Source organism: Hyperoodon ampullatus (genome assembly GCF_949752795.1).
Source record: "Hyperoodon ampullatus genome assembly, chromosome: X".
Lineage (NCBI taxonomy): Eukaryota > Metazoa > Chordata > Mammalia > Artiodactyla > Ziphiidae > Hyperoodon > Hyperoodon ampullatus.
This window is the reverse complement of record NC_136913.1, coordinates 35,811,727-35,839,338: the sequence shown is the minus strand read 5'-3', so window position 1 is coordinate 35,839,338 and position 27,612 is coordinate 35,811,727. Positions and strand designations below refer to the sequence as shown.

The window sequence follows — 27,612 nt, the reverse complement described above, 5'->3', positions numbered from 1 at the left end:
TTTGTTTAAATAGTCAATTATCTTTTAAATTTATTAAATAACAGAATGTCTTTTTTTACATTTAATGATATTTATTTTATTTTTTATTGAAGTATAGTTGATTTACAATGTTTTGTAATATTAATTTTTATTTGACTACAACTGGGTCATATCATGTAAGTTTTGATATCTAGCATTCTCTCAATTGTTTATATTTAAATAGTCTCTATTCAGTTTGGTTTTTTGTTTGTTTGGTTCTTTTTGTCCATACCACACAGCATGTGGAACTTCCCTGACCAGGGATTGAACCCGTGCCCCATGAAGTGGAAGCGTGGAGTCTTAACCACTGGACCATCGATGAAGTCCTAGAAAAAGTCTTATATTTACCCAGGTAGTTGTCATTTCTGGTGCTCTTTATTATTTTGAATAGATACATATTTCCATCTAGTTTCATTTTTCTTTTGCCTAAAGGAACTCTCTTAACATTTCTTACAGTGTGGGTCTACTGGTGGTGAATTCTCTCAGATTTTTTTATATCTGAAAATGTCTTTATTTCCCTGTGCCTTGAAAGATATTTTTGCTGAGTAAAGAATTCTAGGTTATTTGTTTGTTTTTTTCCTTTCAGTACTGTAAAGATGTTTTTCCATTGTTGGCTTAACAAAAATATCATACACTATGTGGCTTAAATACAAACACTTATTTCTCACAGTTCTTGAGGCTGGGATGTCCAAGATAAAGGTACCAGCTGATTCATTGTCTGGTGAGTATCTGCCCCACTTTCTGCTTCATGGACAGCCATGTTTTCACTGCAACCTCACATGGTTGAAAGGGCTAGGGAGCTCTCTGAGGTTTCTTTTATAAGGGCACAATCCCATTCATGAGGGCTTCACCCTTATGACCTAATCACCTCCTAATACCATCACCTTGGAGGTAGGATTTCAACATAAGAATTTTGGAGGGGCATAAACATTTGGTCATTTGCAGCTGTCTTCTTACATTTTTCTTTCCAAACAGAAGTCATCCTTATCTTTGTTTTCTGTGCATCACCTCTTTTTCCTCTGGTGACTTAAAATTTTTTCTTTTTATCACTGATTTTATACAATTTGCTTATGATATGTTCCTTAAAGTAGTATTCTTCATGTTTTTTGTACTTGGGGTTTGTTAAGCTTCTTGGATCTGTCAGTTTATAGTTTTCAACAAACTTGGGCAATTGTGTACTTATAGGAATACAAAAATATCCAGTACTTGCCTCAGTAGTGGGGAATAATTAGCCTTAGGAGGCTCTGATCCCCCCAACAAATCTTAAAAAAAGACTTAAGGTTATTAAATGGTTTTGAAGTAACTGAACTATGTCTCAGACCCTTTTGAGTACTCTGCCCAATACCCTGTGAAATTGTGAGTTTTTCTAGACTTGCTGATGTGTATAGGCACTATCCCTGTACCTATGTGAGCCCCAAGTACTGTTTCACTGTAACATTTAGGGTGTCTCTTCCACCAGTCTCTGGTAGTTTTCCCACATACATGCACCAATCCCTATTCTACTGAATATTTAAGGGAGTTCCTCTGTGATCTCTGGAGTTCTCTGTGCAGCTCTCCTCTCCAGTACTCCGTCCTGTAAACTCTAGCTGCTTTGGTCTCCCTGGACACTGAGGTTTGTCTGCTCAACTCAGGGATTCTGCCTCAGGATGTTTCCTCTCCCTATATCACAACCTGGAAATGCTCTCAAGTCAGTAAGCTGAGGGAACCACAATGCTCACCTTCTTTGTTTCCTGTCTCTCAGGGATTACTATTCTTGTGTGTCTGATTTCAGTGTCTTCAAAACTGTTGTTTCATGTATTTTGCCTGGTGTTTGGTTATTTTAGGCAGGAGGGTAAATCTGGCCCATTGTACTCCAATTTTGCTAAAATTGATAGTTCATTTTCTGTACCTATTAAATAATTTCTTCCCTGTTAATCCTTCCCTGGTAGAGGATGTGTTTCAATATTACTTTGTTGTATTTTATTTATCGTTTCCATTATTCCTAATTCTACAAATTTATAATTCGTGTAGTCTGCATTTTGGTTCATGCTTTCAAAATTGCATGAATTTCTTCCTCAGGCAGTAACTCATGTAAAAAGGTAAAAATATTTAAATCTAAGAGATGATGTTCACTTAGAAATGTGATCTTCCATATATTTTGCTGACAATGGTGTGTATGTGTGGCATCCCATAGACGCTGTGTGGATGTTGATGGGATTGCCCTCTGGTTGGTGAGGTCTGACTTGACTCCGAACCGTCTTAATTCCAACGAAACCTCAAAGTACTAGGTGGTCATTGGACTGACCAATCATTGAGCTATAAGATAGCAAAGTAATTTTGAGAGTCTTTAGAAACATCTATCCATCCTTATCATTTTGTAGATGAGGAAAAAGAATTGTTAAGCATTTAAGAGGCTTACACAAGTCTCCTAGGAAATTCTGAGGCCTAAGCTGAGACTTAGTCTCTGGACTCCCATCCTGGCAATGTTTCCACATGGCTCTTCTCACTAAATATGTCCATGTTAGTGCAGTGGTAATATTAGCATTTATCAGGCCTTTCTGAGACACCGTTATTGTTGACTGGCATTTAATTTACCCTACTTATTTTAAAATTAATTTTTATTGGACTGTAGTTGATTTATAATGTTAGTTTCTGCTGTACAGCAAAGTGAATCAGTTATACATACACATATACCCACTGTAATTGTTTAATTCCATGCACCTGCTAGGGTTGACAGTGGAGATCTTCATTAATTTGGGCCAGTGTTTTTGTTTGTTTGTTTGTTTTTAAACATCTTTATTGGAGTATAATTGCTTTACAATGGTGTGTTAGTTTCTGCTTTGTAACAAAGTGAATCAGTTATACATATGTTCCCATATCTCTTCCCTCTTGCATCTTCCTCCCTCCCACCCTCCCTATCCCACCCCTCTAGGTGGTCACAAAGCACTGAGCTGATCTCCCTGTGCCATGCAGCTGCTTCCCACTAGCTATTTTACGTTTTGTAGTGTATATATGTCCATGCCACTCCCTCACTTTGTCACAGCTTACCCTTCCCCCTCCCCATATCCTCAAGTCCATTCTCTAGTAGGTCTGTGTCTTTATTCCTGTCTACCCCTAGGTTCTTCATGACTTTTTTTCTTTTAGATTCTTTTCCCATATAGGTCATCACAGAGTATTGAGAAGAGTTCCCTGTGCTATACAGTAGGTCCTTATTAGTTATCTATTTTATATATTGTAGTGTGTATATGTCAATCCCAATCTCCCAATTTATCCCTCCTCCCCCCTTCCCCTTTGGTAACCATAAGTTTGTTTTCTACATCTCTATTTCTATTTTGTAAATAAGTTCACTTGTACCATTTTTTTTAGATTTCACATATAAGCAATATCATATGATATTTGTCTGACTTACCTCAGTATGACAATCTCTAGGTCCATCCATGTTGTTGCAAATGACATTATTTCGTTTTTTTTATGGCTGAGTAATATTCCATTGTATATATGTACCACACATCTTCTTTATCCATTCATCCATTGAAGGACATTTAGGTTGCTTCCATGTCTTAGCTATTGTAAGTGCTGCTGCAATGAACATTGGGGTGCATGTATCTTTTTGAAGTATGGTTTTCTCCGGATATATGCCCAGGAGTAGGATTGCTGGGTCATATGGTAGTTCTATTATACTGTTCTCTGGAGTGGCTGTACCAATTTACATTCCCACCAACAGTGTAGGAGGGTTTCCTTTTCTCCACACTCTCTCCAGCATTTATTGTTTGTAGATATTTTGATGATGGCCATTCTGATTGGTGTGAGGTGATACCTCATTGTAGTTTTGATTTACATTTCTCTCATTTACCCTACTTCTTAATGTCACCCTACTTCTTGCTTATTAGCAATTTAAACTTCAGGGACTGGGATGGGTATGTCCAGTCTGAAAGTAGAAGAATGAGGCACTTCCTGATACCAAGGCAGAGTAGTCTAGAAAACTACTTTCACCAAGTAGTAACTGGTGAAAAATGAGTTTGGAATATTTCACAGGAATTTAATTTGGGAACTAGAAGTTCTCATGATACGTTTTCTTTTCACCTTTTATTTCAAAAGTTCTATTGAGATATAAAATACATAAAGTTTAAAAAAAAATTTAAGGCAGTTTGAAATTTTACTATTTATATAATCTTTTGAAATGAAATGCTATTATGTTAAAGGAAGTGGGTAGCTATAGAATCCCTTGTAATTATCTCCAAGTGGATTGGCTACTCTACATTTACCCGTTGATCACGTGTGCACCGGTAGACAAGCAATGGGTATTTCCATGATTAATTTGTATGAGATGGTACTCATGTATGGAGTAGAAATTCTAGCTTTGCAATGTAGGCACATATTCTGGCTTTTCAGCTGTCGTGGACACTGGGTTTGGAAGATCACAACTCTTAGAAGTCTTAGTACCTTCATCTATTAAATGAAAAGAATCCCTACCCTCTCAAGGTACTGGCTTAGATTTCTTGCTCGTTATTATGAGCAGGCATGCTTGTCCTGTAACCAAAAGCCAGTGTAGCCTACTTCTTGAGCAAGGAAGTAGAACTTCACACACACCATCAGCTAACTCAGCTCCACTTGTTCTGTTAAAGCAACTTGGGAACCATGGAGAATGTAACATATGGGAATTTAAAAAAATAGAGTCCAGAAAAAACATAAAGAAAAAGATCCTTTACATTGGTCTTAGCAACAAATTTTTGGATATGAAACCAAAAGCACACATAAAGCAAAAATAAACAAGTGGGACTACATTAAAATAAAAAGCTTCTGCACAGCAATAGTCACCAAAATGAGAAGGCAAGCTACAGAGTGGGAGAAAATATTTGCAAACTACATATAAGGCATTAATGTCCAAAATATTGATATATAAGGAACTCCTACAACTCTATAGCAAATAAAATCCAATTAAAAAATGGGCAGAGGATGTGAATAGGCATTTTTCCAAAGACGTACAAATGGCCAACAGGTACTTGAGAGAGTGCTCACCATCACTAATTATTAGGGAAATGCATATCAAAACCACAATGAGTTATCACCTCACACCTGTTAGAACAGCTATTATCAAAGAAACGAGAGAACACACACAGGATGTGGAGAAGAGGGAACCCTTGTGCACTGTTGGTGGGAATGTAAATTGGTGCAGCCACTATGCAAACAGTATGAAGGTTCCTCAAAAAAACTAAAAATAGAGTTACCATATGATCCAGCAATCCCACTCCTGGGTATATATCTGAAGGAAACATAAACACTAATTCAAAAAGATACATGCACCCCAATGTTCATAGCAGCATTACTTAATTGCTAAGGTATGGAAGCAACCTAAGTGTCCATCAACAGATAATTGATTAAAGAAGATGTGGTCCATATATACAATGGAATATTATTCACCCATGAGAAAAAAAGAAATCCTGCCATTTGTAACAACATGGATAGACCTGAGTGTACTATGCTATGTAAAGTAAGTCAGAGAAAGATATACTGTATGATCCCACATATATGTAGAATATAAAAAAAAAACAAACGCAGAGAAACAGAGTAGAATGGTGGTTACCAGTGGCTGGGAGGTGGGGGAAATGGGGAGATATCAAAGGGTTAACAACATCCAGTTATGAGATGCACAAGTTCTGGGGATCAGAACTATAGTTCAGCATGATGAGTATAGTTAACAATACTGTATTATATACTTGAAAGTTGCTAAGAGAGAAAATCTTAAATGTTCTCACCACAAAAAAGAAATGGTAATTGAGGTGATGGAGGTGTTAACTAATCCTACTATGGTAATCATTTTGCAATGTATCAGTGGATCAAGTCATCACCTTGTACACCTCAAGCCTACACAATATTATATCAAATATCTTGGTAGAGCTGGAAAAAAAAGAATTGACTGTATGTGAAAAGTCAAATGACAGGCTGAGAGAAAATATTTGTAATAAATACATCCAAGTAAGGATTTGCATCACAAATACATAAAGAATTCCTACAAGTCAGTTAAGATAACTGAATTTTTAAAAACACACAAGACTTGAACACCTCATAAAAGAGGCTATTGGGACTTCCCTGTCAGTCCAATAATTAAGGCTCTATGCTTCCACTGCAGGGGGCACAGGTTCGATCCAGGGGGTCAGGGAACTAAGATCCCCCATTCCTCGTGGTGCAGCCAAAACAAAAAAAAGGAGGAGGACATCAAGGTGGTCAATGACAAACTGAGTGTTCGGTATCACTAAGCGTAATGTGAAGGCAAATTGAGATACCACCGTGCACACCAAATTGCTAAAATGTAAGTCTGAGAATAACAAGTGTTGGTGAGGATGTGGAACAACTGGAACTTTTCTACACTGTGCTGGGAGTATGAATTAGTATACGACTTTGGAATAATGTTCGGCAGTACCGTCTAAAGCTAAATATACCTTATTTCTGAGCAAGGTTGAAATGTCAATATTTTATAGTTTTAAAGTCAAATCAACCTTAGTCACAATGTTTCACATTGAAATTATATAATGGTGAGATCTGAATTCAAGTTAGAAAAGTATAGATTTCTTGTTTACCAAAGTATAACAATAATTATCAGTATACTACTGAATGCATAGTTTGCAAAAAGGTGAACCATGGGTGGGGCTCTATGTAGGATTTTACAGAAAAGCCTCATTTTATTATATAATAGAAATTTAAATGAAACTTTGAAAAGTTTTGGGCTACATATGTTTCCATAGAAGAGATCTACTTAGCTCTCTAAAAATGCTGACCTTTTGACGAGGCAGTATCTGAAGGTGTGGGTCAGTAGCCTTCATAAGCCTTTTAGGGTTTACCTCATGCAGAGTTCAGGCTAATAAATGCATATAGTTAAACACCATCTCCATCCTAATTACAGAGAAGAGGGAGCTTTTTAATCCACTTATTTGGGAACAGATCAATAAATGCTTTTACTAGTTTTTAAGGATGGTTCATTAAGAAGGAAAAAATAGATTGCAGATAATATATACTGCACCTATTGCTAAAATGCTCTTTAAATCAAGCATAAGGATTTCATACTTTAGTACAAGCCAGGGCATTGGGACAACTGAATGGTATGATGTCATCTCTTCTCTAGACAGAGTTTATTCAATCCAGAGAAGAAGGAAGGAAGGGTAGAATACATGCTCGTTAGGAACAATAAAAGGAAGAATACATGCTCATTTCCTTTTTTAAAAATGACATCCAGACTTAAAACTCTGAAATCTTCCTCTAGCCTGAAATATGAAGGGTCTATGTTTGCAGCCAACAGTACATCCTGTTTATGATAAGTGATTCAAGTTCCTGGAATGTCCATTAAAAAAAAAATCTAACCCTTCAATTTTTACACTGCCCCATGCTATTTCAGTGGAGTGGGAGCTTGTATGGGGGAATGTGTCATTGTGTAAGGTGGTCCACCTCCAATCCCCTGTGGAAAAAGATGGAATATAGAAATGTGTTTAAAAACTTAACCAAAGAACAAAACCAGAACATAGCAATTTGTAATGACTATTTATTAACACATGTATCACAAACGTTCACAATATCAATGCATTCTTGTTGGCATGCGAGACAGAGGAATTGTTTATTAGGATCTTTTAAAAATATTTTGACTATTGTTCCCCCTTCACACTCATTTTTAAATTGATTTGATGAGGTCCTCGATGTCTGTAATGTCAACGCAAAGAAAAAAATATAGAAAGAAGTAACAATTAGCAGTTAATTGGGGAAAAACAGAAGTAATATTATTTCCTTCACAGGAAGCAACAATACAGCTTTGTAACAGGATTATACAGGTGCACTAAACTGTCTATAAGTTCCCAGGCATGTAACAGTAAGGAGCAAGGATGCCAACCAAAGCTCGACAATTTCCTTCGTGCGTGACACGTGCCTTTTTCTCCTCACGGACAATTACCAATGTATCCCTTTACATGTCCTAGGCAGCCTGAAGAAGGTAGGAAAGAGCCTTAGTAAAAGGGAAAACCCAACCAAAGGAGATTAAGCCAAAAGAACAGATAGCTATCTGCTTATCTACATCTAGGGGGGTGCGGCATTTATCAATCATGATCAAGGGCTAACAGGAGCCTCCCACACTACATGCAGGGCCCTGCAGGGCCAGTGATGGTATGGAGAACCAGTCACCTACAATGAGCTGCAGTTGGACCAAGTACAGATGGAGGAGGTGGCACACACAGAGCCTTGGGTGGGGTCCCCTAGGACTTAGATGCAGGGAACCTGGCTACACTCTGGCACAACAGGGCTTCACAAGATGGAATGCTACGCATGATGCAGGCTCAAAGGTGGAGCAGAGACTGTGTGGGAGTGTCAGTTGCACGGGGTGAGGGTGTTAGGACAGGTGTATTATGTACTGTGCTCTAACATTCTTTGGAAGTCTTTCAAAGATTGCTGCAGTTCCTTTCGAAAACAGGTCTCTTCTTCCATCATTCTTGAAAGACTAAGAGAAATTAAAACATGTGAGTGACTCACCATTAATAAGGCCTTAAAATAAGGTAACAAGCTGAAGAGAGCGTTCTGACGTTTTCCAGAGCAGTGATCACATCTCCTCCCCAGCACCACAGGAATGAGGCTTCGGCATGTGGCCAAGTGCCACCGAGATCAAAGAGTGAAGTGGCCAGGCAGCACTCTTGTCCCTTTGAAGGGGAGTATGTACCCCAAAGGGAGAATCCTAGATTTAACCTCCCCCCACCATCACTCACCTTCTTACACCATCTCATACTGGTTGGCCGTGATGAACCGGGACAGACAGCAGGCCAGCAGCATGCCAATCAGCTGTTGGCAGAAGGAAAAAGAGAACGAGGCTCTGAAGTCACTGAGCTAACACATTTCTGACACACCCCCCTCCGATGTAATTTTTAACAACTGAGGGCTTTTGTACATGAATGGGGAAAAGGCGCTAGGGAAAATGATCAAACCTGATTTCAGTAGTGGGATCTAAGACTTAGGGAGTCTGAGTGCTAGTGGAGGTCAGCTGGAGGTTCTCCAACTGACCATAAGGTTCCAAGTCTAGCTCACTCTGGCCGTTAAAAACAACTTTTGACATGTAAGTACTAGTAAAATGTGTTCATGTGTTCTGAGAGTAATGAAAAAAATTAAGTACCACAGAATTAGCAAGATAGTAACAAAATGCCAGAATTCAAAACCATAAGTGCATGCATTGGGAAGCTATCTCAACATAGGATGATACCCCAGCCATACCTGGCTGACAGGACAATAGTTCTTTCCTTGAGACAATGGGACGCTAATCCTTGACTGGGTGAGTTTGTCAGTGAAGTAAGTCATGGCTTGTGAGAAGTGGGGCGGAGGGGGACTTTAATTTCTCTTTGTCTCTAAACCATGTAGATATTTTAGGCCCAAATGGGCCCATCTACACCCAAGGTCTATCCCTTGGTTTTTCAGGGGCCCCAGCACAACCAATATCTGGGTACCTCCACCTCCTCAGAAGACCGCAGTCTTCTGCCCACTTTGTGCATTGACTTAACCTGTAACACAGGTGGATCTGGTAAAAAGCTGTTGTAACACTAGGAAGACATCCTTAAGCGCAGATGCTTAAGGATCTGCTCATAGGAAACCAAAATTCCCATTCCTGCTCGAGGATCAGCACTCTTTGGACAGGACCCTGATTGTGCACTGGAGTGTAGAGGGCTGCAGCTTCTCTTGGGCCATGTGGGGTCCCTTCTCCTTAAGCAATTGACCATGTTTAATTGGTTCAGAGGTGGCAATGACCTTTAGAGATAATCTAGTACAGTGTCAAATGTGGCCCCAGGACCAGCAGAATCAGCATCATCTGGGACCTTGTTAGAAACACATTCTCAGGCCCCATCCTAGACCTGCTGAATCAGACACTCTTGGGGCTGGGGTCCAGCTACTGGTGTTTTAACAAGCCTTCCAGGTGAGAGAACCACTCATCCAGTCCATCTGGTCACCCTTATCTTATAGGTGACACGTTGGGTCCCACTGTTGGTCAAGGCAACACCTCAACTCTGGTCTAGCTCTCCGCTCAATCCTGCAAGTTCCAACCTGCCTCCCTTTCTTGGTGAAGTACCAGAGTCTTCCTTTTTCAAATGGAAATCGTGCTGTGAAATCTGCAAACTATAACTTCTGTCAGGTAAGGAAAATCACCCTACTGGACTTACCCTATCTCCTACCAAGGCTCTGGCCACCATCATTTTGTGCCACAAAATACGTAGTATCGTGCACGTACCACCAAGTGGCCAGAGGAACCATGGCTGTAACCCCCAGAATATTATGCCAAATGAGAAACTAAAATCCTTGTGAGTGCAAGGAGTTTGAACCTTATAGCTTGTCTCTTTTCATTAGAACTACCATTTTTTAGGACCAACATACACCAGATCACACTTGATATGCTCAAAATTCAGATGCCAGCCAAAACCTAAGTATTAGAGGCACATAGCACAATCAGGAATATCGAGTTATTTAATCCTTACTACATGCCTGGGCAGTATTACCATCCCAACTGTCCACAGAAGAAAATGGGTTCAGCAGAGGTTAAAGAATCTCCCCCAAACCATACAGGTAACCCACACAGAGTTTAAGGCTCCACCCTCTTCTAGCCAAGGATAGCGCCTTTTCCAGCCTGTGCTCCCACCCTGGGGCCTAGACCCCTTTCCTCTCCAGAATAACTCCTCTGCCTCATGCCACCAAGGGTTCCTTCCTGCCTTACATTGCAGACTTCAGGGAGAGGACCGTCAGTGGGCATCTCTTTATTTGATCTCAAGTTCCTAGACCCTCCTTTCTTTGTAAAGCTTAGTGCTTTAGGTTTTTCTCGTTGACCTTGTGTGTTTTAGCACTTAACAGTAGCCAGCATTCCATTTCACAGTTTGCAATGCTCCTGGCCCCCATGGCAATTCATGAGCCACACAGCCAGAAAATTCTGCAGTACACTTCAATATTTCTTGCACCTGAGATGTCTGCTTTCAAGGGAATATAGCATGTCCCTCCACCTTTTTTTCCTCAAACAGAAACAACATCATCCTTAAGCACCAGACAAACTTTCTCACAGAAATAATAACTTTTAAAAATATAAGTAAAAATAAAAGCTATTTGCTTTCAAACTAACTATGTTTTGTATTTCTAGGGCAAGAATATACCTTCTGTTTGCCCATGGGAGAAGACATTTTTTTAAAATTATTTTTTAACATCACTGTGAAGTTGTTAGAGCTTAAAATTGATCAAGGGTTCATTATACAACTTACGATTGTCATTATCACTCACATTTTGATCCGTTAGGTTTTTGTTCCAACCTTATGTATACTATGAACGCAATTTATTACCGTAAATTTTTAAAAAAATGACGCATCATGAAATTTTGAGTGAAGAATTTTTTGGTGAATTTTAGGCAGATATTTTCTCTGATTGTCCAAGCAATATATATATATATACATGTATATATATATATACACACATATATATATATACGTATATATATATATACACATATATATATACGTATATATATATACACACATATATATACGTATATATACACATATATACTAGTGTCTCAGAAGATGACAGTTCTTCAGAATATAGTTCTGATTCAGACAATGTGAATATTAGACCAACAAAAAGACAAAAAACCTTAGTGATTGATTCTGATATGCAAAGTGAAAATGAAACTCATGGTGCTGGAGAATGCTCCTTTGCTTCTACAGAAGAGTGGATTGAAGACAACATTTCATGGAAATTAGACTTTATAGGAGTGTCAGGTGTAACTATTGACTGTAATAATGCACAAAGTGTTAGTGAAATAACAGAATTAATCTTTGGTAACTTTTTCGAGTTGGTCGCTTCTCAAACGAACCTGTATCACCAACAGAATGAAAAATCGTATAAAAAATATAAGGCTTTAAAATGGACTGATGTAACTAACAGTGACATGAAGAAGTTTCTTGGATTAATAATTTTGATGGGACAAATAAAGTCACACTGGAAAGAATATTGGTCGACTGATCCCTTACTTGAAACACCTATCTTTCCAAAGATTATGACGAGAACAAGGTTCAAACAAATAATGACATTTCTTCACTTTAACGATAACTCAGAAACTCCACTTCCTGCAGACAGAATTTCAAAAGTTAAACCTCTTCTGGATTATTTTCTACCAGAATTTCAACTGATCTATATACCTAAACAAGAGCTATCACTTGAGGAGGCAATGATAAAGTGGACAGGACGACTCAGATTCAAATTCTATAATCCCGGAAAACTTACAAGATATGGAATTTTGGTCAGGATGGTTAGCAAAAGTGAAACTGGATATATATGCAACCTTGAGATTTACACGGGTGAAGGAAAGAAACTGCAAGAAACAATATTATCGGTCCTACAACCTTATCTTGGTTCATGGCACCATATTTACCAAGACAATTATTACAACAGTGTGTCCACATCTAAAATATTGTTGAAAAGTAAAACCAGAGTTTGTGGGACTATAAGAGACAGTCTTGGTCTAACAAATCAATTAAAGGAGAAAGGTAAAAATCTACAGAGGGGAGAAATGACATTCTTACAGAAGGGAGAAGTGATTCGTCTTATATGGAAAGACAAGAGGTTAGTCCACATGGCGACACTATTCATGACGCCTCCGCAGCATCTACAGGAGAGGAAGACAGGAGGACTGGCCATCAGGTAACTAAGCCCACTTGTATATTAGAGTATAATAAATATGTGAAAGGAGTTGATCGATCTGATCAATATCTGGCAAACTTCAATATCCTCTGGAAAACTCGAAAATGGTATAAGTGGGTTTCTATTTGATTAATTGTGGTGTATTCAATGCGTTTAAAATTTATTGTAGCCTTAGTGCACAGAATAAAACGTCTTACAAGCAATTTTTGTTAGCAGTAGCTAGATAATGGGTAACTGACCATTCTGGTGAATGTAGTGGTAGTCCCGCACCTGGTCCTTCTTGTGGCATTTCTGAAAGAGCCCCCTGCAAGGACCCACCTTGTCGACCATCAGGTAAAATAAACGAACATCTTCTAGAGGAAATGATACCCACAGGACTAAAATTAAAAATGCCGCCAGAAAGTATAGAGTCTGCTCTTCCAGGAGAAAGCACAGTGAAACACGGTATATTTGTAATAGATGTTCTGTTCCCCTGCACAGAGGTGCCTGCTATACCGCCTATCACGCTCTAACGAAATATTAGAATGCTTTAGTAAGACGTGAACAAAGTTTCAGGTAAGTACATTAAGTGCAAAAAAAGTTGTTGATATTTACTCAAACGCGGGTGTTTCAATATTCGCTTACAGAACAAATCGCCGGCCACAGGCGTTAGCTTCTGCAAAAATCCCCCAGTCAATATTGTTAACATCTACTCAGAAATTGTTCCAAAAAAAGTCCTGAGCTGAGGCACATACAAGCTTTGTGAAAACAGCAGTTTACATATATTGGCTTTTATTTTAGTTAATTCTAGTGCAAGAAAAACTAGGATTTGGGATATGGTGGGTGTTTTGAATTGTTCGCAGGATTACTGACGTCAAATTTGCTACAGTGTCTCATCATATTTGAGAGAAAACTTTGATCTCTCATTTCCTTAAGCACCAAGTTAAGGGAAAGCGGGGAGGGGGGGAAACATCCTATACTTAATACCATTTACTACCAGATTATTTCTAGGTACATAACTGAAAGCCTGGTAAAGACATAGCCTCTTCCTCAGAGTCAGGACCAAATGCTCGCTTGCCACTAGACCCGATTAATCTGTACACAGAAAAATCCATCTTTATTTAGATAAAACCCTTTTTTGTTTTAGGTTAAATATATGTAAATAGCGCCTCAAAGAACAGAGGTATGCTCTGGGGGATTCCAGGCTGCCCCTCAGAAGCACACTGCTGATGTGTCTTAAAGCTGGAGTCTGTGGGCACCAGAACAAACTTCGGCTTTAAACCCTGGAGGAAGACAGGAAAAGGACAGCTTGCTCTTAACGCTAAACAGCCCTCAGGACAGAGACCCCAGAGTCACCTCTCCCTCTCCCCGTGGCTGGCAAATTGTCAAATGCCGTACAGCCTAGGGAGTCTGAGATCAGATTATTTATATTTGGTCGTCTAAGACTTTGTAATTAGCCTTCATCTAATCGTTGGAAGTAACATTTTATTTTTACCACTCTCGGCCTTGTCTGTACTATATAGTCTGCTTTCTTCTGGGTCATGAAAACCTCCGGGAGGCCCTTTGAGAACTGAGAAGCCAGAGAGGGAAGGAGAGACTTACAAAAGGTCTACTCTAACCTTCTCGAAGCATCCCCACAAAGAGAGCGCCAGTAACAGGGATCACGTCGCTGGGACTCTGCTAATTACCAGGAACAGGATGGACTCCAAGAGGTGACAGAGGGGCTGAGAGAGGGGTGGGGTCCAGGTCAGCAAAGGCGACAGGGCAAGGCTGTCTTCCCCTGCGATCACCATGGGAGGTAAACGTGGCCTGGTCCCTGATTCCTAAGGGGCAGAGAGAGGCCAGCAAACAAAGCTGTAAAAGGCAACTTTCTTAACAAGAAAGTGGCAAGCAATAGGTCGAAAATTTCGATCCTTATAATGTCTGTGGAGATTTTATGTTGATGACTTAACTGGGAAAGTGCCAAGGTATCTGGTTTGAAATAAAACTGTATAAATGCTTTTAGGGACCGTTCAGGGCCTGAAAATACTAGGGGAATAAGTAAAAAGTTCTGTTAGCCTTATTCAGCCATGTCTCATCAAGGCTATTGACAGCTTTGTCCCTGCCCTCTATACAGAAAAGGTAAACAAGTCCCAGAAAAGAATCCTTGGTCCGTAAGGAATCATCTCAGTAGCCTGTGGGCCCTGGAGGAGGCCCTGCAGGGGTGAGGGTCAGGGGATGGATGGGTAGGAAGAGGATCTGTATTTTTTTTATGTATTTACTTTTGGCTGCGTTGGGTCTTTGTTGCTGCACGTGGGCTTTCTCTAGTTGCGGCGAGTGGGGCTACTCTTCATTGCGGTGCATGGGCTTCTCATTGCAGTGGCTTCTCTTGCTGCGGAACACGGGGTCTAGGGGCCCGGGCTTCAGTAGTTGTGACTTGCAGGCTCTAGAGCACAGGCTCAGTAGTTGTGGTGCACGGGCTTAGGTGCTCCGCGGTATGTGGGATCTTACCGGACCAGGGCTCGAACCCATGTCTCCCTGCATTGGCAAGCGGATTCTTAACCACTGTGCCACCAGGGAAGCCAGGATCTGTATTTTTTGATGAGTACCTTTGTCTTTGCAATTCCACAGACTCAAATCCTTTCATTATAAAGGCACGAACTGAGCTCCATTTAGGTGCTACGTGAAGCATGAACAAGGGTTATCTCTGGCCTAAATGTTGAATACAGCAGACCAGATGAGATCATCAGAATTGTAATCCTGGATCTACAGCAGCCACCCAACCTCAAGGAAACCACTCAACTCTCCCTTCTGGAAAACAGCTCCACCGTCCTTACTACTCAGGACTGTAACATTCTGTGCTTTGGGGGATTAATCCAGCCTAATAGTCTCCAAGTCTAGTGAAGCTATTTATGTTGGATACAGAAGTGCTAAATACAGAGACCCATAGCAGAAGGCCAACCAAGGCGGGAAGCAGTGTCACAAACTGAGCAATACAAGTGTCCAGACTCGGACGCTTGGCTTCCAGGTCATGTTAGGGATGAGGGAGGTGAGTATATTTCTCTGTGTGTGTGTTCCTAAGACCCCTCAAATAAAAGAGTAGCTGCCAAAGATGCAGGGAGGAGGTACCCTATAAAAACACACTCAACCATCTGCTATAAATTCATAGGACAGCAGGACCTGCCCATCAAGTCCAGACAAATGACCTTTTCCTTGAGAGGGCAAAGGCACTGGGACTTTGTGGAGAGAAAGATTAAACACCTGCCAAAACCCTGCTATCCAAAAACAGCACTCAAGAGCTTTAAGTTAGCTAAGTTAGGTAACAGGACAGAGTTCTCACACAGTCTATTAAAAGGCTAGACTCGGCTTAGTTTTCCTTGTACCTTATACCACCTTTAATTTCTAAGACAACAGATGTGTAAGGCCGGTTTGTTCCAACAGAGGATAGCATGGACGTCGGGAGAGCAGGTGAGGAAGAGGGCAAGGAGAAGGTGGAGGGCAGGTGAGGAGTGGGGGCAGAGTGCTCTCTTCTTTCCTGCCCACTTTGGCCTCTACTCAGTAGAGCTTGCTTTATTATACGAAGGCCACCACATAGGCCACTGTGACTGATTTATTGGTATCAGCCAACATCTGCTAAGTTTTACTATAACACTTGTTCTAGAATTTCTGAACACCTGTGGCTAAAGCTTTGGTGGCAGGTGAGTAAGGCTGGTTCTTGAATGAGCATCTGGTAAGTGGCCACCATGGTCCCAGAGAGGCCCTGGATCTACTGACAACTGGAAGCCAGCTTCAGCTTCCAGGTACCCTGAGGCTGCTGGCACCATTAAAAGCTGCAGTTCCTAGTGCGTCTGGCTAATAGCTGGCTGTGGCCATTCCTTTCCCTGCCCTAAGCTGAGCACAGCAGACCTCAAGTCTCTGCCCCACTGTGGCTGACCGGCCACGCGGGTGAATGGTACCACCTCTGCGATGCTTCTGGGCTTTGGGTTTTGTTTTCTTATCCCAACAACTCTGTAGTACCTTCAAGAAACCTAAACTCTGTGAAGAGAGTCTGTCTGGGGCTTCCTTGGGGCCAAAGCCCCTTTCTCATTGCCCCAGAGGGCCACAGAGCAAACTCAGCGAGCCCCACGTCAGGGGTTTCTTCCACGTAGCACACAGAGATGAGTGCTCATCGGGCCAGATAACCACTGGTCTACACCTAAATCCCTCCACAGGGGTGTGAGAAGTGCGAGAGGTATTAATCAGATTCTTTATGACCTGGTTCACCTCACTAATGAAAGTAGGACTGTCTTCCCAACCCCTCGTGGCCACATGGAAAGGTTCTTGGATGAAAAGATGTTTCATCCACGAGAGTCCTGGCCCTCTTTTCCCCAGGGAGAGTACCAGCTTCGTGTCCCTTCATGGGTCTAGGGTAGCCATTAGGGCCGACTGCAGCCATATTCCTTCCTCCAAGGGGACGGTCCTCCTCAAACGCAAGCACAAGCCTGTCCTGTAGGTGGGTAACCCAACACTGCACATACATGTGTAAAGGAGACCATATGTGCACCTGCCAGATGCCTCCTGCACACTGTATCGGACACGTGGTCCGGAATCCTCTAAAATGTCCCCTGGCCATTACTGATATGTCACTGAAGTGTTATTACTGAAACAGGACAGCAACCAGAAGAAAGTTCAGGGCTGCAGCTTCTTTTGATGTGTCTCTCGAGACCAAGTTCATCAGTACTGTCTATGGCACCAGTCTGGTTTGTGTGTGTTGGCGTGTTGAGGGTTTTAAGCCCTTCCCGAGCCGCAAAAACACAAAACGTGGTAAAAGATTTTTAAAACTGCCACAAGAAATACACACTCGTGTTGGCTGGGCCCACATGCCCTTGTGAGAGGAAATGTCACACACGGTTTGGTAACTTCTTGGGAAGAAAAGCTTTTTAGACTTAACTGAGGCCAAGCCCTCCACGTGCAAAAACTACCAGGCTAACATGCTATGCCTTGATCTAAGTGGTGGTCAGTACACAGGTAAGCTCATTTTGTGATAACTTATTAAGCTGTATACTTACAATGTGTGTGCTTCTCTTTATATGCCATATTTCAATAAAGATGTTTTAGGAACAAACTTAAATAAGATTAAAGTGCATCTGCATTGCTCAGCAAGAAGGAAAGCGGTATAGGGGCCGTGGAGGGAGGGGTAATTATAGTCTGGGAGAGCTGATACAGAATTCAGGCAGATAAAACCAGAGCCATGGCAACATTACTGAGGTAACACTAATTGGGTTTTGTTGGGAAAATGATCTGTTGGTCTGAAAAAAATTCTGTGTTAAAGAGAAATCAACTTTTTTTTGGTTGTTAGGTATATATGCTGATCCTTCCACCCACAGCAATATTATAGCAACTGGCCGGGAGATCAGAAGCCTGTGGGATAACACACTGCCTGGTGCAGGTGGGCAAAATTTTAGATTTAGCTTAATCATGTTCCATCCTTGAGTATGTGTGGCTTGCTTAGTTTGTATAATGGCTTCTCCCATTCTTTTTTAGAGGCTGGGTGGAGATAAAGGCATATAACATTTCATATACACAAATTCAGTTTCCTCTTAAGAAACAATAATCAAACCTTGAGATCAAATAATGATGACAGGATGAAATTTGCTACATTTCGGCTTTCTTTAAAAGGGAGCAATCTCATGCACAATCCCCAGGAACTAAGAACCAAAAAGGGACAGAGGTCAACCAGGAAAAGAGCCCTACCCCCCTCCCCGAATCCAAATCAGCCATTTGATGTTTGGAGTTGTTTAGGCTCCAATTAAGGCAGCACTTTGTTCAGCTAACCTCCATTTGACCTACAGAAGAAGGGAGTTGTTTTTCTGGAGCTAGTCATTAGTTGAACTGTAACCAATATTCCCTTGATGGCAAAACTTCATTTAAGTTGAAAAAGGAAAATCAATAAACAGATGACCTGAGGACTAATGAGCAAGGAGTTCTGACCCCATCCATCAGCCTTTCCCCAGGCACGGGGAGGCCGCCAGAGAATCTGGAGACCAGGGAGGGAAAGGAGAGCAGGAGACAGACGAAAGGCTAGGTCCGACCGCAAGATTACCTGGGAGAATGCGATCCCAAAAGCCACTCCAGCGATGATTCCCATGTTGGTCTCCATGAAACTGGTCACCAGATCATAACAACCCTGAAAACACAGAGACACGGTCTCAGAGACATGTTTCACCCAGACCGGCTGGGTTACCTCGCAACACTCCCACATACACCCCAACCTTCATTCCGTAAACAGAATGAAAAATCTCAAACATACAAATGGTACGGAACCCCCAAGTGACCCTTCCTCTAAAATCACAGTGAACATGTGGCCTATCTTGTTTCATTTAAATTTCTTCAACACTCATCCCCTGGCTGGATTATTTTAAAGTAAATCCCAGATATACACTTTCATCCACAAATGTTTCTGCTGTATGATGAAATCGAGCAAGAAGTCTGTAAGATCCATGAGGCGAATGCTGTAGGGATACAGAAGTAGACTTAAACACGTGAAAAGGCATTCTGCATCCCTGATCAGGAAAACTCAGAATCATAAACATAGTTACTAGCATTTTGACAACAAATGACAGAATCTTAGATAAATAAAGTGAAATCCTCTGGTTAGAAGGAGGTGTTTGAATACCTGCCAACTTTATGGCATTTTAGGGTTCTTCCTATGGAGACCATTAAGTTTTTTTTTTAGTAGGGAAAAACCCATGTTCTAGAGTCATATTTTCCACAGATTTACTATGGGACCTTGAAGAAGTCACTTCCCCTCTCTATTATGATGTCAATAACCTCATTCGTAAAATGAAGTGAGTTTCCCTTTAACATCCTGTGAAATCTCCACATGTGATTAAAACCAACACCAATTTTACCAATTTCAATGTTAGTTTAATACTGATAAAGTTTAATTTCTTTAAAAGAAATGGTTTGGTTGGAGTTCGACAATGTTGCTAAACTAGTTTTGTTCTTATTCTGGATTACATTTTATCAACCCAGTCCAGGTAGGACACCAAATTTTGTGCATCACTCGTAAGGCAAAGGCAAAAGCTGACTCTTCCTGTTAAAATGCCTGACAGCTCAAACAGCAGGGATTAGCGAACATATATGTGTGTCAGTGTGTGAGTGTATTTCTGTAGTTTGGAAATGGGCCAAATCAACCTAGACTTCTGAAGTGACGTATTCAGCTTTCGAAGACATGGTCTTTTTCCAGTTTTCTGAAGAAGGGCCTCAACTTGAATGTATGAAGTCTGTGAAAAAGCAAGACAATTTCATAAACAGGGTAAAGAGGATTACTGTTTATCAAGAAAGGCCCACTAAATTGTAATAACATCTGAAGAACAAGAACAACCAAAAACATGTCTCCCAAATTCAATGATTTAACATTTCTCATAGAGCTTGTGAAAATTCTGCCAATGCTGTATCTTCTAATAAATGATATTTTATGCATTCACAGTCTCTTTGCAAAGACAAAGATGCATTAATTTAGCAGCAGTGCTTTGACACATGTTTTCAATGCAATGGACAAACTATGCTCCTTAGTTACCTGATGCAAATTTGAAGGCCGGGGCAGGGGTGGGAAAGGAAATGCATTATTGCTCATGGAAAGTTTTGCAATTTGATTCTTTGTAGGAGAAGCTTGCTCACTGATTTCATTTCTACTAGTGAAACGATATATCACACTATTTTCCAAAAGGTAGTGGGAAGAAAGTCAGTTCGGGTTAGGAAGAAGTCAAAGCCAGAAGAGAGGTGGATATTCTAGCACTTTCCCAAATGGCAGCAGCTAAGATAGAGTTTTTCTGTGCTGGTCATCGTTCATTGCTGTATCTCCTTCCCACAGCGATGCTCGGGCCAGGGAATGAAGTTCAGACCACCGCCAGTGTTATATCAGCTCAAAATATGGAAACACAAACCCAGTAATAAAAACCAGAGAGAAGTGAGGTGGGCTATTTTCTTACTCTGCAAAATAGTTTGGGATAGGTGTTTCTGGTTTTTTTTGGGGGGGAATAGGGGGTTTTTTTTCTTTTTGTTTTTGCTGTGAACCTTAATTCTACACATAAGGTGAATATGTTTTTCTAAAGTATGAAATCTCCTACAATGGAGTAGAAATCAGAGTCAGTCACATTATTTTTGAAAAGCCCACTCCAACCAGTAAGAGAAAACAAAAATGAAGTAAGGGCCTGGCATTAGTACAACTGTGGCAAAATTGTTCTCTCTAAACCTTGCTCCTCGCACTGGGGGTTTTGTTAGAAATGCAGAATCTGAGACCTCACTCCAGACCTGCTGAAACAGAATCTGCCAGATCCCGGGGTTACTCATTTTTAATGAGTTTTAATGAATGTTAATATCTCCAGATGTTTCACGTGCCCATTAAAGTTTGAGAAGCACTCTTCGCTAAGAAAAGTTCCTCCACTCTTTCACTCTAAACAAAGAGCAAATTAATAAATTATAGCAATAAGAGAGTTACTTAAGGTGAGAAGATGAAAGTGATTTAGCTTCTTCATTGTTGTTTAAACGATACAAGACCCAGGTTGCAATAAATGCTTTCCTTCTCCAGCCTTTTCTCTGTTATTCACTCTATGGACCCACAAGCCCATTCTTCCAGGTCTCAGCCTAGGTCTGCAGACTGCCCAAACTGCTTTGATCCTACAACCCCAGTGCACGTTTGCCTTCCACCTCAAATTCTCCCTGAAAATTCTCTTATCTACCCACAACGATCTCTCTTCATTTCCTAAAATGAAAGCCTGATTCTCAGGTGTGAGCTCAATCTACAGAGACCTGCTAAATGTCCTAGGAAACACCCAGAAACAGAACAGGTAATTTGCTCACCCTCTCAGCAAGTCTAAATCAACAGGGCCTCTGATGGGAAACACCTGCAAGTGGCAGGCTTTTCAGTAGCAGGAGTAGCACAGCTGCTTCCAGGCAGGCACTGGGAGGAGGTACCTCTGGAGCTGCCAACCAGAATAACTCTCTTCCTCTTGCCCTGTCTCTTTAAAAAAAAGGCAAGGAATTCCTAGGGGGTAGGGGTTGGTCAATGCTATTAGCTAACTGAACCTGTGGACGTTTGATCATCGTGCTTAGCAAAACCAAAATCAAAGCTGTCCTCAAAACAAAACGATAAATATCCTGCTTAAGGGCTCTCACCTCCTTCCTGCTCTCTGCCAGTGATTTGTACAAGGTAGGTTTCTCAGGCTGCCAGGGAAGAGCCAAGAGCCACCTTTCTGTGCTATCAGGGCACAGGATTCAAGACACTAAAAGATCTATGGGGATTTAGAATACATGTATTTTATATAACAGGATTCCACAGAACTAGGACATGGTGGGAGTTAATCTTCCTGGGGGAGGGAGTCAGTTTGGGGAGGCTAACCTTTATGAGCATCGACTATCACTACACATCTCCACCCCATCCGCATTGCTTACCTTTTATAGATGAGGTGTCACAGACTCTGGCCTGGGAAATAATTTGTCTGAGAAGTTCAGGTGGTCATTAAATGAGACTATCTAATGAAACTTCCTAGGCAAATTTCAGTTTTCATTCACTTTCTCTCCACAGAGAGAGCCAGGTTGGAGAATAAAAGGGAAGTGAGAGAAAAGTATCTCTTCCAGGTATTTGAGGCACCCAGGAAAATGTAAAGTAGGATTGTCGGGGGGAGGCTGGGAGTGAGGCCAATTTGTAGGTTATCAGTGAAGTGAAAAAATGCTCACCTATCTTTCTGGAAATCACTGTAAGGATTCTAGAGATGCACCACAGGATCTGCCTCTAAGCCTGCTTTTGAATACAAAGAAAAGACCCTCCCTACAAGGACCTGTGGCACTTCTAAAAAAAGGCACAGTGTGGTAGGATGGAAGACAAACATCACTGTTATTGTCATGACATTTACACCACAGCTACCATTTAACATTACAGTTAAGGTTCATCTTGTCCTTACTCTCTGCCATGCACTGTGCTTTAGATACTTTATCTCATTCAATTCTCCTATCAATCCTAAGGGGCAAGAACTGTTATTCTCTCCATTTTACAGATGAGAAAAACAAGGCTGAGAAAGGTTAAGTAACTTGATCAAGATCACACAACCAGCAAGTGGCTAAGCCAGAATTTAAACTGCAGTCTGACTCCAGACCCTGTGGTCCTGACTTCAAAGCCCTCAACTTTCACAAAAGTAGTAGTTTGGGTGAAATTTTTTTAAGAAGGCTTTTATCAAGGTTGATGATGGCTGCCTCTACAAAGGACCTCCTGAGGCTCTGCTGTGCCAACATCTCACTCCATAAAGCACGCCTTGCCTCCTATACATCGGAGCATCCACTGAGTGCCAGGTCTGCTCAGCACTTCATAACATGGCAGCATAATGACATACATGGGTGCTCAGTGGAGGTGTCCATGAAGAAACCAGAAGTCACCTTGCTGATGAGAGGCGAAGGAGGCCTCAAACTTTGGGTTCATAAAAAATTCCAGTTGGAACAGATGTTCTCTTAGCTCACACAAGAAGCTATCTGTACTGAACATCTTATCTCACCACACCAACAGCCAAGTAATAAACCCAGAATGACAAAAGGAGCTTCCAGAATATGGCAACAATGCCTTGCAGCAGTTCTGCTACAAATACCAACATGGGTAAAATATAGAAACCATCTCAACATTCTTATCTTGAAAGGATGGCTATCTTCTGTGAATTATTCAGTAGTTGGCCCACATCCCATAGAATTTTCAAGACCTTAGAAAACTAGAACTTTGGGATTTCCCTGGTTAAGACCAACAGTTAAGACTCCAAGCTTCCACTGCAGGGGGCACGGGTTCGATCCCTGGTCAGGGAACTAAGATCCCACATGCCATGCAGTGTGGCCAAAAAGAAAAAAAGAAAAAGAAAACTAGAACTTTACCTTAGTAAGAAAAGAAAATTTACCTGATGGTGGCATAACCACAGGTAAACTCAACAGTAGGGTTTTTTCCTCCCTTTTGTTTCAGCAAGACATAGTTTCTACCTGGCATTTCCCTAAATGTTTAAGGATAGATAGGCCTCACACACAGCTGTATCATGTCTTCATCAGATTCTCTGCAGAGTGGAATACAGAATGGATTTTCCTTTTCTCTACCTAAGTTTCATTTCCCTCATTTCTACTATGTACTAACTCAAATTTCTCTTGGCCAGTTTTTTTTTTTTTCTCTAATTTCTCTGGGAGTCAGGATGTTGAGAGTGAGTTGAAGTTGTTGATTTCTTTTCCCAATGCAGTGAAGTCCCTAAAATCAAGGCCACCCTCCTCGCAGTAGCAGATGCTGTCTGTCAACTCAACTCCCTCTTTCCGCTGAGGACTGGCACCCAGCTGGGAATAATTTCATGTTTCGAGGGTACATTAAGCAGAAGACAGAAACCCAGAAAGAAGAAAGGCCACGTTCCCTGACATCAGCATCAGGGTTAACAGGAACCACTTGCTAAACCCTTCCTAACTATGCCTCGTAGAGTCTCGCTGAGGCACGGCTTTCTCCTTCAGAAGTGGGCAGCCCAGTGCCTCTCTCTGGCCAGAAAGATCCACAAAGGAAGAGTCCTGACTCTCTCCAAGACTACCATTTCTAACCTATTTGCCATAATTTCACAGAGACAAAAAAGCCCTCCCCAGACATTCACCACTGAGTCCCATCAGGGCCAAGAGAGAGCGAGTACCTTCTGGTTCACTTTAGTGGCGGCCACAGTCAGGTTGTGCAGATCCTGGGGATTACAATCGGTGTCGTTCATGCAGCAACTTGGGGGGATACCGTGCTCCAGAAAGTAGGGGCTGGTGCTCCAGTTGGTGTAGTTCTGCACCCCACAGCAGCTCAGCTGTTAACGGGGAAAGGAAAAGAATTAAGTGTGGCAGATCAAAGGCACTGTGGTCTCTGCACTCAGCACCTTGCAGCTTTTAAAAGAAAAACATGGGCCCAGGCCCTAAGTCGACAGGCACAGCTTTGGTGAGTCAAGATGAGCTGAAGCTCCACTAACAATTCTACTCACTGGCATACCCACGTGAACTCAGCGGACGAAGTGAGTCCTAGACGCCATATCACGTTGGTTTCCACCTCCCAAAGCCAAGCAGCTGCTCTCTGGCCTGGCTAAGCATCAAAATCACCTGCGTGATTAGGTGCTGCTAAAGAGACACACGTAGAGATCTACTGAATCAGGACTGTCGATGGGGAGCTGAGGCCAAAGTGGTTTTAGAAAGCTCTCCCCAAGATCTGTACTAATACGTACATAAATGGTTTAGGGGGAAAAAAAGACGCACACGGAGGAAGAGAGAGTTGGTGTTGGTAAACTACAGCCCACCAGCTACCTGGTTTTGTAAATCAAGTTTTACTGGGACACAGCTGTGCCTCTGTGTTACATGTTGTCTAGGGCAGATTTTGTGCTACAAAGGCAGAGTTGAGTAGTTGTGACAGAGACTGCATGGCCTTCAAAGCCTCAAATAGTTACTACTTGACCCTTTACAGCAAAGATGTGCCAACTGCTGACATAGAGGATATTGAAGCAGATGGGGCAAAATATATCATTAATTGGTGAATCTGGGTAAAAGGGGTACAGCTCCTTGTACTATTCCTGCAGTTTTTCTGGGTAACTTTGAGATTCTACCAAAATAAATTACCAAAAACATAAAAATAAAAATACTGCTTCTGGAGTAAAAACGAAACAACACAACAATAAAAGATACCCCTCAATCAAAAACCTCTCCAGGGGCTTCCCTGGTGGCACCATGGTTGAGAGTCCGCCTGCTGATGCAGGGGACACGGGTTCGTGCCCCGGTCCGGGAAGATCCCACATGCTGTGGAGCGGCTGGGCCCGTGAGCCATGGCCGCTGAGCCTGCGCGTCTGGAGCCTGTGCTCCGCAACGGGAGGGGCTGCAACAGTGAGAGGCCCGCGTACCACAAAAAAAAAAAACCCCAAAACAAAAAAAAACCTCTCCAGATGATCCTGATGGGCAGTCAGGCTTGAGCACCTGCAGGTAGGAAACAACTACTTTCCTCATATCCTCTGCGAAGCACCAGGCAGCCTAGGCCATTCACACAGCTGCAGGATCCTCAGTTGCTCTGAGATCGGCTCTCCAACCCCACTGCACCGCCCAAGCCGGTGAACACAGCTCACCTGATCTCTCTGCCCAGGCTCAAGACACCATTTCCAGAAGGCTGGTCTTAGGGAGCCAACTCAAAGTCAGGCTGTCCTACACTCACTGTTCCAAGGCTTCAGATTTTAAGGGCAAACTAGCTCTCCTTGGGATGCTCACATCCTTACGGATGAAAAGCAAACCGCAGGGAGTGGTCCTTCTTGGCAGTAATTACCTGGATCCTCGAACCCTGAAAAAGTACTGGATGTCCACTGTTGGAAAGGGAACTGGGCCAAGAGGCAGAGAGTGGGGCTCAAGAGCAAACACTGCCAGTCCAGCGTCACCGGCAGCCCACAAGTCCAAGGCCCGACCTCACAGGCCATTGCCAGCCCCATCTCCTTCCTGGAACTTACGCTGCGCTGCACGTGATCCACCGCCCGGCTCCTCTCGTCGTTGCCATTGTAATTCTGCATGGCATCAGTGTAAGTCCTCAGGAAGGTGTCCTTGATCTAGGGAAGACAAGGGGCGATGTGGTTCTGGTCCACTGCAGCCCAGATGGACACAGATTCGTACCAATGTCCACCCCAAAATAGCCTCTTCTGAAAGCCTCCGAATAAATGTAGGCCAGGGAGGGGATGCCCTGTTTTCTGAGACAAAAGAGCTCAGAAGATCGGCCAAGGGGTTTGTTAGCTCAGGAGTTTAAAAAAATGTTCCCTTGGCCCAGTGGTTCAGAGTCCGCCTGCCGATGCAGGGGACACAGGTTCGTACCCCGGTCCGGGAAGATCCCACATGTCGCGGACCGGCTGGGCCCGTGAGCCATGGCCGCTGAGCCTGCGCATCCGGAGCCTGTGCTCCGCAGCGGGAGAGGCCACAGCAGTGAGAGGCCTGCATACCGCAAAAAAAAAAAAAAAAAAGTTCCCTTACCCCCAATCTGGAGGAACCCTGCCTAGTTAAATGAGCCACTCAGGCAGCTAGTCAGATTCGGAAAGGGCCGTGATGGTTTTCTAGTTATTTTCTTGGAATTGGTTACTGCCTTTCTTTCTATAACTTCTTCTGCCCTTACTCAGAAGAATGACAAAGGACAGGCCATTGTGTGTGGGGTGGGCAGGAAGACCGATGTTTTGACCAGAATCAGATCCCTAGTCTACCATACAGGAGTGGGGCAAAACCAGCTTTCACTTACCTGTCTTTATTGAGATGAGAAAAAGAGGCTAAAGGACATGGACTTTACTTGTTAATAAATGGTTAGCAAAACCCTTTCACATTTGACCTTGGGTTATCTTTCAAGTTCTGTTTTCCTGGAAACCTGCTGAAGGCGGAGCATCAGGTGTGTTACCAGGCAACCCCGCTTATGGTAAAAAATGCCCCGACTGGTGAAATGACTCTGGCCTGGACTTCAGCAAATGACAATAATTGCCTGGTGGGAAGCTTAGGGCTAAATATGGTGACTCTTCTAACTAGGCGTGTTCCTTGCAGAGATACTGGACGCTCTGCCCATTGGACAGTTACAAGAGATAAAGAGACACTATTTACATGGAGCTTCTAAGCCAAGGTGGTTGCCACACCCAGCTGTGTCCTCTCGTTTCATTGCACGTGCATCGTCTCTTAGGCGTGGGCAGGTCTACACAGACTCGAGCCTGGACCACTTTGAGGACTCCCACTGAAGAAACAAGCCCACTCTGCTGCCCTGCCTGCAAGCTATGTTTCCTTTACTGTAGCCTTCTCAGTCAGTGCTGCTAGGTTGTGACCTATGTTCTCATCATGTGTGTTTGATGCTTTAGCCAAACTCAAGACCACTACTGCAACCCCCAGCCACCACTTCCCTAAATGGTTTTTCAGTGAAAAGAGGTTAGGCAGGTGAGGATGTTCAGGTCCTAGGTATCAGGA

General features: G+C 42.3%; 1 protein-coding gene across 1 annotated transcript in view; it reads right to left on the bottom strand.

The window, feature by feature from the left end:
* Positions 1-8,141: 8,141 nt before the first annotated feature.
* TSPAN7 (tetraspanin 7) overlaps positions 8,142-27,612 on the bottom strand; it is a gene marked incomplete at its 5' end in the record, with an annotated part of 146,533 nt that continues 127,062 nt past the window's right edge. Inside the window, 5 exons of the mRNA XM_079727863.1 lie at positions 8,142-8,473; positions 8,736-8,808; positions 18,728-18,811; positions 24,318-24,473; positions 26,139-26,234. Coding sequence (XP_079583989.1) covers positions 8,740-8,808; positions 18,728-18,811; positions 24,318-24,473; positions 26,139-26,234 — 405 coding nt within the window. The 3' untranslated portion in view covers positions 8,142-8,473; positions 8,736-8,739. The remainder of the gene's footprint in view (positions 8,474-8,735; positions 8,809-18,727; positions 18,812-24,317; positions 24,474-26,138; positions 26,235-27,612) is intronic.